This window comes from Pituophis catenifer, unplaced genomic scaffold (genome assembly GCF_029215685.1).
Source record: "Pituophis catenifer annectens isolate HBS135680 unplaced genomic scaffold, rPitCat1.0.hap2 SCAF_1, whole genome shotgun sequence".
Taxonomy (NCBI): domain Eukaryota; kingdom Metazoa; phylum Chordata; class Lepidosauria; order Squamata; family Colubridae; genus Pituophis; species Pituophis catenifer.
The window spans coordinates 159468435-159488161 of NW_027256881.1; the positions used below are offsets into that span (position 1 = coordinate 159468435).

General features: G+C 38.1%; 1 protein-coding gene across 1 annotated transcript in view; it reads left to right on the forward strand.

Moving 5' to 3' along the window:
• The window catches only part of LOC139309039 (cytochrome P450 2K1-like), a 63459-nt gene that overhangs the window by 25381 nt on the left and 18351 nt on the right, over positions 1–19727 (forward strand). Inside the window, exons 6-7 of the mRNA XM_070933102.1 lie at positions 2955–3099; positions 3881–4065. Of these exons, the coding sequence (XP_070789203.1) occupies positions 2955–3099; positions 3881–4065 (330 nt within the window). The remainder of the gene's footprint in view (positions 1–2954; positions 3100–3880; positions 4066–19727) is intronic.

Genomic DNA, 19727 nt, shown 5'->3' on the forward strand with positions numbered 1-19727 from the left:
CCATCCAGACAAGCTCTAACCCCCCCTTGACCCCGGGTCCCCCACCCCCCACACCGCGCTTCACTGCCAGACCTGACCCTCCCCCTTGTGGGTTATGCCCCATACCCGCAACCCGAATTCCAATCTGACCCTCCCCCTCCCTGGGACCCCTTAAAAATTTGACTAAAAATTTCGATAGAAAACCCCTCAATCCCTTAGTTTGCACATGCCACCTCTCTCGGTCCCAAAACCCGCCCTTGAGGTGGGCCCTTGGTAGTGAGGAGGGCCACATCTGTGAGAGGGGGAAATCTCGCAGCGCAAGAAGGTCCTTGAACTATGACAGCAATTCAGCCTGGAATTTCTGTTACTGAGCGATGGTTATGAAGCACAACTGAATTGCTTAGTGATGGGAATCCCTGCATTTCCAACTGCCATTGTTAATTGAACTGAAGTGGTTGTTAGACAAGGACTTCTTCACAGCTTCCTATGGCTTCCCACAACCAAAGCCAGGGAAGAAGCCAACAGGAAGTTGCCATCCCAGGAAGCTTCCAATCAGCCAGCAGGTTGGCAAATAGCTGCTGCCGTGTGTGGGATGACATGCAGGGGTATGTAAGTGGCTGGAGAAGCACAGTGCAAGCACAGAATGACTTGGAATGATTGCTTCCAGATGAGGAGAGACTGAGGGTGTGCTGCTTCCAGATGGGGAGAGACTGAGGGATTGTAGGTTGAACAAGAGTGCAAAGGAGGGGGAGTCAAGGCTTGGGAAGGAGTGTGGTGTTGTGCAGAGGGGCAGGTGGAGAGATTTACCCCAGAAAATCCCTGCTGGCTTCCCATTATCTTTATGGAGGAAAAAGCAAGGAAGATTGCTGTTAAATTGGGGAGGCAGAAGCAAGGTAGTAACAACAGCTCTTTAATGTAGAGTGAGACTTCAGCAAAAGTTACAGGCAAACAGCCCTCCTTATATACCCGGGCAGCCGGGCAGCTGATCAATCACATGGAGCACATTCCATGTTACCATTAACAATGGCATTTTTGCTGCTCAGTTTGCTTGCAGCATGGCTCCATGGTAAAGGCAACGCCTACCCCACTGCGGCCTGATGTCATACAAGTTACTTAATTTTAATTAATTTAATTTTTAATTTTTTTGATTCATATGTAGCTCTTCTCCAGAGACTCAGGGCGGCTTACAATGCGTTAAGCAATAGCCTTCATACTTTTGTATATTTATACAAAGTCAGCTTATTGCCCCCACAAACTGGGTCCTCAATTTACCTACCTTAGAAAGGATGGAAGGCTGAGTCAACCTTGAGCCTGGTGAGATTCGAACTTACAGTAATTGCAGACAGCTGGTGTTAATCACAATGCTATCAGTCTGCTGAGCCACCAGGCCCAATTCAGTCCAAGTATCTGTGGCGGAGTGATAACATTCAACGCTGTCCAGAAACGTTTGTCCATCATAGCCACCTGCAGGAAAAGTGACCCATTGTTGTTTAAATCTCCCGCCAAAACTACATACATAACACCCTTCCCCTCCCAGAAGGCATTTAGTCTATACATTTGCATACAAAATCGTGCAGGTGACCAGGGCGTGTCCGAGCCCTAGTTGACCTGTGCAGTTCAGTCTGAGGCGTGGCGTCGAGCCGGTCAGAAGAACTTTTTGTTTCTCCCGGCTCCGCCAATGGAACCTCCTGGATTTTGTCAGGGGTGTTGGAGTCTTTGGCTGGGAGTCTTCTCGCTGGGGCGGTGCTGGAACCTGGAGTCCACGGCTAAGTCTTCCAACCTTCTTGGGCTTGAGTTAGCTGTTGTAGGAAAACTCTGGAAGTCAGGGCCTGGTATTTCAGAGTACATTTCTGGCTGTCCGGCCAACCTCTTTCTAAGTTGATTGATGTGACTACGCCAGATCCTTCCATCTCCCACGTCCACTGTGTATGATTTGGGCCCCTTCATGTCAGAGATCACCCCGGCCACCCATAGGGGATCCTCTGAGTAATTCCTAGCAAACACCGGTGTTCCTATCTGAAACCCCCGTAACTTCTGGTCGGCCCCTCTAAACCCATCCAGAGAGTAATTGGGGTGCAATCGGTCCAAGTTACACCTGAGCTTTCTACCCATTAGGAGTTCGGCTGGGCTGTGCCCCGTGGTTATACAAGGGGTGGCGTGTTGGACTGCTAAGAATTTATCTATTCGGGCTTGCCAGTCTCCTGCGTCCAGTCATGCCAGTGCCTCTTTGGCCATTCTTACAAATCTCTCAGCCAATCCATTACTGGCCAGATGAAACGGGGCCGAGAGTGTGTACCGGATGTCTAATTCTGCCAAGTAGAGTGAGACTTCAGCAAAAGTTACAGGCAAACAGCCCTCCTTATATACCCGGCCAGCCGGGCAGCTGACCAATCACAAGTGACCCATTGTTGTTTAAATCTCCCGCCAAAACTACATACATAACAATTGCAAAAGGCAAGCATATAATCACAGCCACTGAACTATAGTAAGTGTTAGATCATGTTTGCCAAGCACCCAAAGCAGGATCATGTAATTGTGGGACTGCTCAGATGGTTGGAACTAAAAGAATTGGTTACAACTACCATTTGTTTACTATCATTTTAACTTGAAATGCTCCTGGAATGAATGGTCATAAGTTAAAGACTATGTCTAGGAGGTTCATACGTGACATATTCAGGATGCTTATATTTTGCTTTAGTTTGTTTAATAAGGCTTTATATAAGCAGAAATCTCGAGTCTAGATTTAATCATGCTCATAATCACTGTAACTATATTGATAGCCTTTCCCCCCATTATAAATAATAACCCTAAAATTTATTACAGATAAGCAACACACTGTCCTCCAGTTTTTGTGGAGAACAACTCTCACAATCTCCTGACACTGGAAATTTGGAGGCCACTGTAACATTTGTCCATGTATGTAGATTATAGACATACATTAAATGTCCTTGATATCTTTTCTTTATACTCTTCAGGAGAATAAGAAGTCAATAGATAGCTATTTCCATAATGATAACCTTATAGGTCTTGTGGATAACCTATTTGTTGCTGGCATGGATACTACTTCAAACACTTTGTACTGGGCCTTACTCCTAATGATGAAGTATCCAGAAATTCAGAGTAAGCAATTTTTATTTGATTGATTTTCAATAAAAGTATATAATTACCTGCCAAAATAACATGGGGATGGGTTAGGGTTAGGGGGCCATTCAGGGGGCCATGTGCATGTGCAAGGGGTGAGGTGCACAGGGGCAGGATGTGTGCGTATGCATGGGGGGCAGGGGGAACACGTGCACATGCGTGTGGGGGCAGGCATGTGGGACCGGGGTGCATGTGGACATTGCATTTTGGTGGTTCAGGCGCACACCCATGAGCTTTCGGCACTCCATCCGGAAAAGGTTACCCATCACTGGATTATAAGATCTCACCATATGAAGGGTTTATACATGTACTTTCAGAGATTTCTGAAAGATGTACCAGTCACAGAATGTGTGTTATGCACCTCTCATTACTGCTGAATATGAACTAAAACTGAAAAGAGTTTTCTGCTAAGAATGATACATTCCAAGCACAATACTCCCTTAATTGATTTCTTATATCTCACTAATATTTCATAATGTCTATACATTAAAATAAATAAATAAAATATAATAAATAATAAATAAAATAAAATATAAATAATCTGTGATTAATCAACCTTTTTCTGCATGGGCATAATCATAGAATAATAAATATGCTGAATAAAAGGGGGAAAAGTACCAAGAGAAAAATTACAAGCATAGATCACAAATGATTATCTTCAGATCTGTACTATAAATTTACTTTGGAATTTTTGCATAAATTCCCATTTAAAGCAAAATTGAAATTATGGAATCATCTTGATGTGATCCTATTCTCCCAGGGAAAGTCCAAGAAGAAATTGCAAAAGAGGTTGGGGTTCGTCAGCCAAGGACAGAAGACCGATTCAAAATGCCTTACACCAATGCAGTAATTCATGAAATTCAAAGGTTTGCTGATATTATTCCAACCAATTTGCCCCATGCAACCACCAAGGACATAACTTTCAAAGGCTTCTTCATTCCCAAGGTGATTGCTGTGAAATAATCCCATTGTTAATGTTCCAATCTTACTTTGTACAATATAAACAATTTGTGACCATAATTGAGCCCACAATTTTAATCATAAGTCGTGATAGACGTAAAGTGCATCACCATGTGACCACACCCAATTTTATGATCTTTTTTGTGGCACTCATTAAGCAAACATTGGGGTCATAAAATGAATGCTGTGGTCATTAAGTGGGCCCAGTATTCACTGTAGCACTTTTTGGCCAGAAACTGAAAATAAATGCCAGTTTCTTGCAAAAACATAAATTGCAGTCATATTATCATGGGAGGCTGCAAACAACCATAAATGTGGTCTGGTTGCCAAGTACCCAAAATATGGCTACGTGACCATACTGGGTAAGAAGCCCAGGACATTGGAACTTCTAATTATTGTTTTTCAGGGTCTGTTGTAAGTGCAACCAGTTGCTAACTGATCAGTAGTAAGTTGAGCATTCCCTGTAAGTAAAATGCAGTTTTAAATCCTGTTGAACCCTGAATGTAGCTGTTTGCTTCTTTTTTCCTTAAAGTTTTTTGAATAGTATGTTTCTCCATGTATAGTATTTATCATACTATTAATACTATAGTATATTTAAATATATATTACTACAGCACCATGTTTTCCCAAAAATAAGACCGGGTCTTTTGCCCCTCCCCCCCCAAATGGCTAGGGTTTTTTTTCGGGGGTGTCTTAATTTTTTTAAATATTTTTTTATAAAAAGTTTTTTATTTTTCAATTAAAAAAATAAAGATTCCATCTTTCCTTATGCAGTGCGTCGTCTGGGTACAAATATCTCTGTGCAACATCATTCCTCATTTGCCACATCTTTCACATTCACATTCATATTATTTCTCTAAACTTAATATTATGATATATTAAACAATTGAACATTGTAAAACTCTCCATTTTCTTCTTAATATCTTCTAGTAATAATACCATATTAACATTAAACATCATTATTCACATCATAGATATTGTTCTGTCCCCGTCTCACACACGCACACCAGCAGTCGACCAAGAGTTAAAATAAACCAGCAGATAAGAATTTCTTTTGATAACAGAATTGGCAGCAACCCAGTGGCTGCTTGCCAAAAGTTTTTACTTACAAAGGGAGGTTTATCTCCCCGACCGAAACATCAAAGTAAGTCCTCAAAAGCCAACGAATAGTCAAGTCCAGTCCAAAAATCAATCCAAGCAGAGCATATAACAAAGTTCCAGAAATGCAGAATGACTTGCTAGCTTTCAGTTTTGTCCGTCACAAAGCCTGAATGCCCACCACACCCCCTTTTATCCCCTGTGGGGTGTGGTCCAGTGACTCAGCTTAATCTCTGGCACGCCTCCTTCTCTGATGCGCATGCTTGTCTTTCCGACGCTGAAAATATCCACGTAACTTATTTTTCCCATAGCATAATAATGCATGCCACCCCAGTTGTAAATCGTGTCCTTCCAAAGTCAATAACCTTATATTCCTCAATACAATCCATATTAGTACTGCAGCCTGATAGTACAATTCCCAGTTAGGTAATCCAAAGCCTCCTCTACTTCTTATATTTTGTATCATTTTCAAACCAATTCTTGCTTTTTTCCCTTGCCAAATATACTTATGTATTGTTTTATTAAGTTCCACAAAATATTTATTGTCTGGAATAAATACAATAATCTTGGCAATATATTCAGTTTGATTGTTGCTACTCTTCCTACCAGAGATAATTGCAGATTCTTCCACTTCCACAAAACAATTGCTAGCAACCTGCCTTCCATTGAGGACCTGTATACTGCAGGAGTCAAAAAGTGGGCTGTGAAAATATTTACAGACCCCTCACATCCTGAATATAAACTGTTTCAACTCCTACCCTCAAAACATTGTACACCAGAACAACTAGACACAAGAACAGTTTTTTTCCTGAATGCAATCACTCTGCTAAACAAATAATTCCCTCAACACTGTCAAACTATCTCCTATCCTATCCCCTTCTCTCCCTCAGGCTTGCCCCACAGACACCTCCCCTATCCCCTTCTGTCACTCAAGCTTGCCCCACAGAAGCCTCCTCTATCCTATCTGTTGTGGAGGTTAATAAAATCAATGAACCGTGAACCTTTGTCTCTATGAATTTCTACTTTAACAAATGAGCTTTTAAATCATTTAACAGTAAATGTTTTTATTTACATAATAAAAACATAACAATATCTATACAATTAATAAACAGCACTTAGTTACTATGATTAATTATCCTGTCAGCTATATATCTATATGTATATCTATTCTCTCTAAGCTATGTTATCTATGACTATTCTTCCTCAGAAGAAATATTATTATAAACCACCAGAACTGCTCTTCTAACAGACTTCCAAACTTCCCACAGTTGTTTAACAGAAGATCCTAGAAGAGTTAAGACCTAAGACCTAAGCCAAATAGCTACAACGAGTGAAGATCAAAGAGCAAAGAGTTTCTGACAAACATCTCCTTTTATACTGCTAACTATGACAGTTAGGGTAGGATCCTGGAGATTCAAACATATTAGCTGCCCTCTGATTGGCTTATGTATCTGTCCATTCCAAAAGCCATTAATAGGCACAGCTATAGAGAAATAAATTTTCTCTAACACTATCCCCTTCTCTGTGTCTATTGATACTAATTATATATCATACACAAATACATTCTTTACATCACCAAACTTATTTTACCCAATAGATATTGGTGTTGTTCCCGGGGCAATGGTTTAGTTAGTATGTCTGCTATCTGTTCTTTAGTCTCACAAAATTTGATTTCAATAAAACCTAATTTGCATAGCTGTCTCACATGCTTGTATTTAATATCAATATGGCATGACCTTTGCCCCACAGCATCAGCCTTTGATATGTTGATTGCTGCCATATTATCTTCGTGAATTCTTACTGGATACACAGGTTCTTCTCATAAATTCATTAAAAGATCATCAAACCATACTACATTGTTTGAAGCCTTGGATAGACATACATATTCTTCCTCAGCAGTAGAAGTGGCAATCAACTTCTGTTTCCCTGAATACCAGTGGACTGGGCTTCCATTCAGTAATATTACATACCCCGAAGTACTCTTTCTGGACTTGATGTCCCCTGCCCAGTCTGCATCCATATAACAATATAATTTAGGTTTTTCTGATACATAAGGTTCTAAAATAAGTGAGTAATTTAAAGTACTCTTCAGATACCTGAGGACTCTTTTTATCCCATTCCAGTGAAATTGAATAGGGTTTTCAGAATGCCTGGACAATACATTTACAGCTAGACTAATGTCTGGCCTTGTCCATCCTGCAATGTACAATAGTGATCCTATTACAGATTTGTAGAATGTCTTCTGATCAAATTCGGCACTTTCAGTATACATATTTTTAAGAAAGTCCATTTGCATGGGAGTGTCACAGGGCTTGGCCTCTGCCATGTTGCATCTTTCAATTAATTCTAATGTTTTATCCCGCTGAGAAAGCTTAAACCCCTTCTCAGTCTTAACGAATTGATCCCTCCAAAATTTGTCAATTTGGCCTAGAGGCTTTAGGGCAAAATTCTGGCCTAATTCTTCAGAGAATATCTTATATCTGCTCTCCGATTTACAAACGTACAAAATGTCGTCTACATAAACCAAAACGGTTTATTTGGTGCCCTGGTTACTTCTGATAAATACACATTCATCACCTGATGATGTAGAAAAACCCATCTGCTTTAGACATTTGGTAAGACATTCATACCACCTTCTGCCTGATTGTTTGAGATCATAGAGACTTTTATTTAATAGCCAAACATCACTTTCCTTATGATCTATACCCTGAGGAGCCTTGACATATATCTCTTTGTCTAATTCAGCATGTAAATACGCAGTTTGTATATCAAACCGGTATACACTCTCCCCTTTTATGGCAGCTATGGTGAGCGCAGTTTTAACGCTCTCAGGTCTTACTGTAGGTGAGAAGGTATCAACATAGTCATCAGGGAATCTCTGTGAGAAGCCCTGTGCAACCAACCTTGCCTTATAAATAAATTCACCTTTTTCAACTGGCTTCTTCTTGAAGACCCATCTAGTGCCAATTACCTTTTTACCTTTTGTGTTTGTGTATACATCTAACTTCTTTAGACTTTTCAATTCTGTATCCATTGCAGTACGCCAATTCTCTTGTTCTTTTTTAGGTAGCTTTAACACATCCTCATATATTTGAGGTGATATATCTATTTGATTAATAGAGGTAACATAATCTTTGTATCTCTTGGGCTTCTTTCCCCTATTGGATCGAATTGGCCTTTTAATTTCTTCTTCATCTGTATCAGAACTATCTGATGAGCTGTCCTCCTCATCACTGATTTTCTGGATTTTTAAATTGTGTTGCCCCTTTTTCTTTTCTTTTTTTTCCCCCAATTATTTTTATTTTTCAAAACACAAAACATAAAATACATCTTTTTAGAGCAGGTGCTTGTTCCATCATATAATAAATACAATTATTAAGATTCCCACAATCAATTTTGTTCCCATTTTTATCCAATTACATCTTTTTTAAAAAAAAGAAAAGAAAAAGAAAAAATATCTTATTCTAAACATTTATCATTCAATTATTTTGCCCAACATTCTAGACTATAAATACCATTCTAAATCTCTATCATTTTAACAATCAATATTTCATATACATTTCTCAATTTAAGACCCATTACACCAAATCTATATTTCACCTGTTCTTGATCACAACTAATATCCAAATCTTATCAAAAATTTATTTCCCTTTTCTCTTAGAATTTTTACAAAATCAATCAACATTTCGCTCTGTAGTTTATTACTTCCAAAGTATTTTATTTTGATTTAATTACTCCATAGTTATTCTCTTATACTATTAAAATTATTTTGGCTAATTCATAGTTTATATAACTCCAATCTGATTATTTAACTGGTTCTCAGTTATATTATTATTCTCCTGTAAAGTTTCTTCCACTTCCTCCTAATTTTATTTTTTAGCTGGTTCACATCTTGATCTGCTGCTTTCCAGCAAGGCTTATCTCCACTCCTGACCTTGAATTATTTTGGCTGGTTCACAGTATGGTTTTAACTACACACCAACTTTATCTTTTTTACTCCTCTTATATTTATTTTATAACTGGTTTGCAACTTAAATAGTTGCTTTCCAGCAGTGCTTTCCTCCGCTCCCACCTTTATTTTTAACTGGTTCACAACTATATTTCAATTGTTCCCCAGGTATAGTCTCCTCCTCTCCTAACTTTATATTTTTTTGGCTAGTTCACAGTTTAGCTTTAGCTGTTACCCAGTATATGCTTTCCTCCACTCCTAATCTATATATTAATTGGTTCATAGCTTTACTTTAACTGTCTTCTAGTGCATATTTTCCTCCGCTCCTACCCCTATTTTTAACTGGTTCACAATTATATTTCAATTGACCCCCAGGTATAGTCTCCTCCACTCCTACCTTTTTATTTTTAATTGGTTCACAGTTCATATAAACTGTTACCCAGCGTAATGATGAGACTTGATCTCTGATCAGGGTAGTCACACACACTGTGTGCCCTCTATCCTATAATGAATACTGAGACAGCCTTTGTACATAGTTAATATGCTTTATTATATGAATAAATACATTTAAGGCATTTATTCATGCATCTGCCTCTGAACTCTTCTATGCTCTTGGGTGTTTCTACGATCCCAATTCCACAGAAACCAAGGTCTCTAAGTCTTTTCTCAGTATCAATTCAGTACAAGTAACAAGCAACATAGTTTCTCTTTTCAATTAAGAAATAGTCTGGGATTCAGAGCTAGCAGCCATTTTATTCATCACTGTTTGTCTTTTGTCTTTACTTTTAAAACATAGTTATTTCTTCTCCTTCCTCTCTCCCGGATATAATCCAGTCTCACTCCACAAAATCAGTCTAGCCTCATTTATCCACAGGAAAAAAAATAAAAGATAGTTTAAAAAATTGAAACTAAGCCATTTCCACACTGTCATAATAAGTGCTTTCTATCAAATAGGTCCTTTGTCTTTTAGCCCCTGTAGTTGTTAGCCACTATTAAAACAGGGGCTCACTTGTTGCAATCCACATCTAAGGGCAGCTCCCACCTGGACAATTGTTAAACTCACCCGGCATACAAGCTCCCTGTTCTTCTCTGCTTCTCCTCCTCTCCTCTAGCACAATCTTTGTTCCCGGTTGCTGTGGTTTTGGGACAGCCGCCATTGCTGTCGTTCCACTGCCACGGGGTGATGGGAAAGCCTCCGGCCCCGAGGAACCTGCCTGTTCCTCTCGGCTGCCCAAGGGGTCCCTTCTTGTTCTCCTGTCCCTTCAAGACAGGGGAGGTCTGAAGACCTGTCAGCGGCAGCTTGGCAGACAGAGTTTTGGCAGAGTTCTGCAGAGCTTGCCATTTCCCCATCTGTATCCCCGCGGTGCCAACCGGAAGTCATGTTGCCCCTTTTTCCATGCCTCTCCCTTCTTTTTCTTTAGTATTCCTTTTATTTTTTTTATTTTTTTTATTATTATTTTTCTTTTTTTTTTATTGAAAAGTTTTTTTAAAAATTTACACATATTTTCCCCTCCCTCCTCCCCCCTCCTGCCCCAACCCTCCCCCCCACTGGACTTCCCAGAGCCAATACAGGGTATAGCATTTAACAAACATTAAAAAAACATAGGCTAACTAACTATAAATTTATCTCCCTCTTGCGCTTTTAACTCCCCTTGTTCAAATCTAAATATAACTAATTAAACCAATTATTGCTTGAAAGTAATCAATCCACCTTCGTTCTTGTCCATTCTTCAATAATAAGCAAGTCTTCTTTCTTTCAGTATTACACATCAGCCCAATTACAATTAACCATCACATCTCCAACCCTTACATATATTAACACATTAACAAAATATTTTAACCAATCTCAAATAAAATATATTGTAAAAACCTTATTTTTACTTTTTACCCCATAAATTTATATTATGATTATATTATATTATATTATATTATATTATATTATATTATATTATATTATATTATATTATATTATATTATATTATATTATATTATATTATATTATATTATATTATATTATATTATATTATATTATATTATATTATATTATATTATATTATATTATATTATATTATATTCTTCCTGGAAACATTCCTTACTTAATAGCTTTGCATAAACTTATTCATCTTATTCTCTACAAATTCACTACATATAATCAAATACCATCTTCACTATTTAATATCTATAAAAAATATTGTAAAAACCTTCCCTCAACCCTTGCACCACTTATATTTTCCTTATAACCCACAAGTTTATATTTATTCTTCAACAAAACATTCTTCAATATAACATTAATGTAATTTAAAACGAAGTATAAAAGTTTAAATACTATCCTTCTTCTAACCCTTATTATATTAAGTGATCTACCCTGTCCATAACTTTTACATCCACAATATTTTCCTTTTAACCCATCAGCTTATATAAATTCTTCAACAAAGCATTCCTTGAAATGTACTTCAAGACAAAAGTGAAAGTTTGGTCAGTGGCCTATAACAATTCAAACATAACATTACTTAATATAACTTTTCAGAACAAATTGTGTCCCTAAATATAAGTAAATCATTCATTTTCACTATAATATAGGTTTTCAAAGCAAATAATAACCCTAAATACAGGTATAGTCATTCATTTTCACTATTACTATCCTCCCCAACAAGGAGTGTTATAATTTTTCCATCTCCATTTTTTCCTGACTTTTTTGCGAACTTTCTTCTTCAATCTTATTGCTCCGCCTTCTTTTGTTTTTATAAGTTCTTGAATTTACTGAAGTTGCTGTACCTTACAATCTTGTTCTCTTTGCAAAGTAGTTCCTTTCAGTAAACACACCTCTTTAACTGCGATTGGGAGTCCATTCTTATAAAAAAATTGTAAAGTTCCACTTCGAATCCTCCTTCTTATATTAAAAATATTAAAAATCCCAACGCCTCCTGACAATTTTCCAGTTGACTGTGTCAAGTCCTCTGGAGAAATCTCTCTCAGTATTTACTGGTTACACTCCTTCAAACCTCTCAGCCTTTCCTTCTTAATTTGAAAAACATCCATTCCGTTTTCCAAAGGCACATAAAACTGGATTGTTTCTCCCACCTCTTCATTCAGCAACTCACTATTATTTGGCATCTGAAATATCGATACGCAGTGGTGGGATTCAATTTTTTTAACAACCGGTTCTGTGGGCGTGGCTTAGTTGGGGGTGTGGCTTGGTGGTCATGTCAGAAATTAGAATAGGAGTGAGGGTAAGAGAGGGAGGAAGAGAGGAGGAGGAGGAGAAAGGAAGAGGAAGTAAGGAGGAGAAGAAGAGGGGGAGGAAGAGAAAGTAAGAAGGAAAGAAAAGAGAGAGGTGGTAGGTTTGAGGAGAAAGATTGCTGTACAATAAAAAAGATGAAAGGGAAGAAAGCCAACCCCAAACAAATATAAAGATATTAAGATAAAGAATGAATTGTTAAACTTTAAAGAATAAAAGAGAACAAATATGAATAAATAACAATAATTAGAAACACATATACAAACATACAATGTATTTTCTTTGAACAGAGTATTTGGCCGGTTCACAAATTTAAACAGTGTTTAGTCATTTCAATTAAATTTACAATTTCTATATTTCCTTTTTGCCATATTTATTCCTCATCTATTTTTGTAAAAAACCAATATTACCTTTCATCCTCATCTCTAATCTTAATCAAAGAGCCTTGATCGTACAGTGGTCTAAGCACCCTGTTATTAACACAGCTGCCTGCAATTATTGCTGGTTCCATAAATATCTGAGATATTACCTTGCTCTATAATGTATTTAATTGCCCTCCTCTGGAATCACAAACTTAAGGATATTGTCCATGCCTGTTTTCTATCTGCATGGCCAATGAAGTGTGATACCTAGATAGTTACAAGAGGGGCATTACTCCATTTGTTGGCATTAATTTCCCATCTTTTTTTACATTATTCTCAAATTCACAAATCTGCTGCCATTTAGTAGTTTGAAAAATGCAGGTAGTCCTCAACGTACCACAATTGAGCTCAAAATTTCTCTTGCTAAGCAAGACAGTTTTTAAGAGACTTTTGCTCCATTTTACAATCTTTCTTGCCACAGTTGTTTAGCCTTGGTAGTTCAGCAGACTAAAAGCATTGTGATTAACACCAGCTGTCTGCAATTACTGTAAGTTCAAATCTCACCAGGCTCAAGGTTGACTCAGCCTTCCATCCTTTCTAAGGTGGGTGAAATGAGGACCCAGTTTGTGGGGACAATAAGCTGACTTTGTATAAATATACAAAAGTATGAAGGCTATTGCTTAACGCATTGTAAGCCACCCTGAGTCTCTGGAGAAGGGTGGCATATAAATCAAATTAAAAAAAAAATAAATTCAATTTTTCCCTTCTATTCTATATTATACCCCTTCCCATTGTCATCTATTTTTATATCCATCCTCACATTGGTTAATTATGTAATATTACAGTTGTTTAATATAAATTCAACGTTTTAATATAAATCAATTAGTTATATAACTACCTTTTTTGTATATTAATCAATATGAACATGAATATTCCAATTATTTCCATGCAATCCAATTTCTTACAAATCAATTAATTATATTTACCAATAATAATAAACCAAATAATTTCCCCCATATATTCCTCCAAACCACAACGTAACCATTTCTGCTTTCAACACAATATACAATTAATAGTATCTCAATTATTACAATTCCCTAGTTAAATAGAGCTTTTTTTCTTTTGTGTTTTAAAATCTTGAACTCTCCTCTTTTTCCCTAAATTTCCCATTGTTTGCACCTACCTTTTTTGGTGAGGAAAAAGAAAAAAAATCTGCCTGCCTAATTTTCCAACGTTGCAGCAACAGCAAAGCCAACAGCCTGCTTTACTTTCAGTTTCGTTTTTCAGCATAGCTAGGGGGAAAAAAATCTGCTCCAGCAAGCAGCAGAGCCCTGAGCAAAACAGCTGAGAGCAAATCAGCTGAGAGTCGGGAGCCGATCTAATCAAGGGCTAATTAGCCTATGCTGAAGCTCCATGGGCTAATAAAATTACAAAAAAACACTGAACCATTTGTTAAATTGCTGGCTCACCCCTTGCCCACCACTATTTATTGGCAATAAATAGTGGTGCAGAGGGGTGGGGTAAGGGGCGGGGCGAGCCAGCAATTTAACAAACGGTTCAGCCGAACCCTCTAGAACCGGCAGAATCCCACCACTGCCGATACAGTTTCTTCTCTTATATCTTTGTTGCGAGTTTGAATAAAATCCTTCTTGAAAAACCCTTCCATTCTTTCCACTATCACAGAGGTAAATGATTCTAAAATTTCTTTAAAGAGATCCACAGTCAGTATTTGTGTATTTACTGATGTATAGAGTGATAAGCCTTCATCACTTTCAAAAAAGCCAGCCATTTTTCCCCCTCCCAATAAAACTTTCACTTTATACTTTTCCAGCAATTAAATCAATTATTCCAGTCCTTAAGTGGTACAAGTCTTTCTTTTTAGAGATAATTTTTAAATCCTTCTCCTTTAAGATAGAATCCTCTTCTTTTAAACAGGGGCTTTCAACACAGCATAATACTTTGTATCTAACTTTCACTTCTTCATGCCCCATTAGAATCAAATGCCATCTTACTTTCTCTTTCTCCCATAGAAATTCAGAAGGAAGTGATAAACTTTCCGGAGTTAAAGTTTAGTACTTGCAATTTTAGTTTCTCCTGTATTTGCTCTGCCAGCTTTCAAGTCCAAAATCTTTTTTTTTTGAAATTGAGTTGCTGGGGTGGTCGTGGCGTCTGGTTCTGCTTGAAGCAGAAACATCCTGGATCCGGAGCAATGACGGGCTTCCCGGGGAGCTCTCACCCTTTAAGCCCCAGATTTAAAAAGAAACCTGGGGCTCTTGGGGAGCTCTACCCACACCCGTCGGCTCTCTTTCTCCCCTTCTCCTAGGGGGAAAGTTTTCAAGCTGCTAGACAGCTGATTTTCGCTATTCTAGCGACTCTAATGGAGTTCCAGGGCTGGCGCTCACCAAGGAGCGTCTTTCGGCGCCAGCGGAGCCACCGGAAGTCTTTAGAATTCCTTTTAAAGGTCTGGAGGGCATGCATTCTCCCTCAGATCCAGATGTGTCACCATCACTAGATGGATTTTCTGACTCATCTATTATTTGTTTGCCCAAATTACGATTAGTACCGGGAGACATGAATCCTGCTCCAATTTGTACTCTCATGAAAAGTGGCTGACCTTGAAATTACAATTTTTCCGTTTGATTCCACAAACCTAAATACTTTAGATCCAGATTCGTATCCAACGAACCTTAATTTTGTGGATATTTTATCCCTCTTCTTTCTAATTTCCTTGGGGATGTGGACATCTACCATAATGTGTTAATTTTGGCTTATGGCCATACACTACCTCATATGGTGTCTTCTGCACCACACTGGACCATACCCGGTTAAGAGTGTAGTTTGAATACAAAGCAGCTTCTGCCCAATATGAGTAATCTAGATCAGCATCCTCAATTGCGCACCTCATCATTTGTTGCAGTATATCATTTCTCCTCTCTACCATTCCGTTTTGAAAAGGAGCGGTACGCAAATGTCCTATGCCCTTCTCTTTCAGCCAATCAGAGAACTGAGCTGAGTTGAATTCAGTTCCTCTGTCGCTCAAGATCTTCTGGATGTTGACCTTGAGCTGATTTTCAACCAGACTGCAGAACTCCTTAAATTTAGACAAGGCCTGATTCTTGGATTTGATGGGATAGACAAATCCGAACTTGCTATGGTCATCAACAATTGTTAAGAAGTAATGATTCTTACCAATGAAGGGTTTCAAAGGTCCCACCAAGTCCATGTGCACCAACTGGAATATGTGTTCAGAATCCTCTCAGATTTTCTGGGGTTTGTCTTCACCTTGGATTTTGCACTCCTGCAAATTGAACAATCTAAAAAAATATTACAGTCTTTAATATTTATCCCCTTTGAGCACTCAGGCGCTTTCTGCACCACAGGGAAACTCAAATGACCCATCCTGTGATGCATGAGGTGAGCACACTCATCATGTAGTGGCTTGCCAATATATATTGCATTGGCATCCTTGGGCCTTTCATTACCTTTCTTCAGATTGAAGCTTACACACTTTTTACATTTTGAATCATTTTTACCATTGTATCTATAACCCCTCTTTTCTTGGGTACACTCAGTCTCATCATCTGATTCAGGCTTAGATCCATCATCACTATTAGAATCAGTGACCTGGTTGCTGGCATCATATTCATTATCTCTTATAATTGGTGAGTAGTAAGGCAGACCATTAATTTTAAAACTTCCCCAATTACTTTCTTATCATTTGTGACAATGGCAGTACCTTTTGTAAATAGTACCTCTATCTTAGAGTTTTTGCTTATTTTTACTGTGCTGAGCAAATTATTATTAATTTCAGGTACATATAGAACTCCATTTACTTTCACAATCCTGGGGATGAATACCTTTCCAATTCCAGTTACCTTAGCCCTTATGCCATTTGCAACCTTGACCATAGAATTATGGTTGTTTTAATTCACAAAACAGTTTTCTGTCACTCACAATGTGTTTACTGTCCAACAGCCACAGTTGTTCACATTGTTTCTTTGATATTTTAGATTCGGCAGTCTCTATCACAGTAGCAAAATTACCATTAAGGTTGAATCTGTTCCTTTTTACATCTTTCTTTGACCACTTACCCCTTCTCTGGCTGGAAGGTTTATCTTGTGGCTGTCTATGTGGTGTAGGTGATCTCCTTCTGTACCTGTCACCAGAAGATGCCCTTTGACATGCCCTGGCGTTGGCATTACGCGGGCAGTCTCTTTTGTAATGATCCCTGGATCCACAATTAAAACATTCACCAACAGTGTTTACCCATTCAGGACTATTAGACCTCCTTGTTGATCTTTCTTTCCTGTGGAAGGCTGCCCTGTCTTTTCTCAGATTGTCCTCTTCAATAAATTTACCAGACAGGACTTCCAGGGACATACCCTCATAGCTGGTGTTATCCAATTGAAAAATAAAATTATTCCAGCTAGAGTCTAATGAATTAATAATTATGCTTATTAAGCTCTGTTCTGACACAGGCTCCCCTCTTAAAATTAATTCCTCCCTCATTTTATTGAGCTCACAAAGATGCTCATTCATATCCACCCCTGCCCTCAATTTAGCAGAATGAAATTCTCTGGAAATCCTGCTAGTTGTATTAGAATTCTTACAACAAAACAAATTAAATAATTTTTTCCCATACTTCACTTATAGTTAAATTATATGGAATACTAGGATACAATGCTGGGTCAATAGTTAATAATAAAATACAGAAAGTCTTATGATGCAACAAATCAATTTCCAGAGTACATGGCTTAGAGGGAGGTTCTAATAATAAAGACAATACATTTTCTTTCATTAGAATTACTTGTACCCCTTTCACCAATTTCTTTAAATTCTTTCCGTTTAAATTTAATCTTTTAAAATCAGGCGGCAATACACTTGTATTTGCAGACACTGGAAAAGATAGCTGTTGCTGTCCATGGTGCTGCAATTCCTTAAAGGAATACAACGGCATGGGTATAGAAGCAGCCGGCTTGAATCCCATTGGCCGGCTGTTTGACAGTTGCTCCTCCTTTGTGGGAGTGGTTGAGACACTGAACTGCGTAGGCGCGCGGCTCATTTTCTTTGGGAAGCCGAGGAGTGAAGATCTCTTTGTCTGCTCCTCAGCAGAAGGCCTCGGGCCTGCCTCTGGGACCTCAGCCTCAACTGTAGTTGTCCCGGAAATGGCCCCGAAGACTGGATATGCTGCAGAAGAGTCCGCCATTATGGAAGTAGGTAAGTAGCGGGCTGTAGTCGTCAGAAGGGTGTCGGGTCGGGCTGCTTTTGCATTGTAGTTGTGAGGGAGCTGGAAGTTGGATCCGAAGTCCGCTGTCAATATTTTGTTTTTTGTTTTTTGTTTAATTTTTTTTATTATTAAAATATAAACACAGATATAAAGACAATACAATACAAAGACAAACAAAAAACCCACCACCTACAAACCCACCTAACATTTTACATTTACGCTTTTGTCATCAACAGAATATATGTCATTGAGCTTATATAGTTTAATAAAGAGTAATTATTAAATGTCTAATTCCAATGTTATAACTTTTCACTACAAATTTACATTTCTTATGGGTTCATCTCCTTGTGAAAGTCTTTACCCTAATTTCTGTCCTCTACATTTTTGCTGATTTTCCTTTCCAGCCATTGATACCATTGGTGCCATACAAGATAGTATTCGCTTTCTTCCTTTTCCTGGAGTTCCAGCGTCAATCTGTCCATTTCAGCACACTCTGTTATCTTTGCAACGATTTTGTCTTTGGATGGGAGTTGGTCTGATTTCCAGTTTTGCGCGAACAGTAGTCTTGCTGCTGTCAAGATATGTATGATGAGATATTTCGTTTCCTTAAGATGTTGTGCCGTTATCATGCCAAATAGAAAAAATTCTGGACTGTTTTCTATTTGAATGTTCGTTATTTCTTCGATAATATTTTTTATATCTTGCCAATAGTGTTGGGCTTTCCTACATTTCCACCAAGTGTGATAATATGTCCCCTTTTTTGATTTACATTTCCAACACAACGCCGAAGTGTTTGGGTGTATTTTGGCAAGTCGGGCTGGTGGTAAGTGCCATCTATAAAACATCTTAATGAGGTTCTCCTTGTAAGATGTGGCTCTTGTCATTTTTATGTTCTGCTTCCATAATTTCTCCCAGTCTGCCAATTTAATATTATGTCCTATGTCCCTGGCCCACATTGTCATATTATGTTTAACTGTTTCTTCTATTAATTTGTCTCTCAAAAGGTAGTTATATGTTTTAGTAATCATTTTCTGGTCTGCTCCTAATAAAATTCTGTCCAGTTCGTTCAGATCTTTTGCAATTCCATATTTGATTTTATCCGCATTGTATCTTGAGTGTATTTGAGTGTAGTGCCACCAATCAATATTTATATCGCCATTTTGGAGTTGATGTCTTGGAGTGAGTTCTCCTTCATGATTCAGTAAATCTTGGTATCTCATCATCTTTCCGATTTCAAGGGTATTTAGAAATATCAATGCCTCCATCGGGGACCACCATTTTGGTATTTTAGTATAATAAGTTTTCTTAATTCCCTGCCAAATCTTGAAGAGTGAGGCCCGAATTATGTGTCTTTGGAAGTACATGTGTTGTTTGTCTGGTCCATCCCATAGGAACGCGTGCCATCCTCGTATGAGATCAAAGCCTTCTAGATATAACATTCTTTTGTCATCTAATCTCATCCATTCTTTGATCCAGGTCAATCTGGCTGCTTTATAATATAGCTCCCAGTCTGGTACTGCAAGGCCTCCTCTGTCTCGTGTGTCTTGTAGCGCTTTAATCTTAATTCTGGCCTTCTTTCCCTGCCATATATAGGTCATTGTAATTTTGTTGAGATTTTTGAAGAAGTCCCTTCCTGGATGTAATGGTACTACCTGGTATAGATATAGTACCCTCGGTAATATATTCATTTTAATTGAACTGATTCTGCCCATCAATGACAATTGTAGCCTGTTCCAGATTTCCAGGTCTTTTTTAATTTCTTTTAGTAATTTC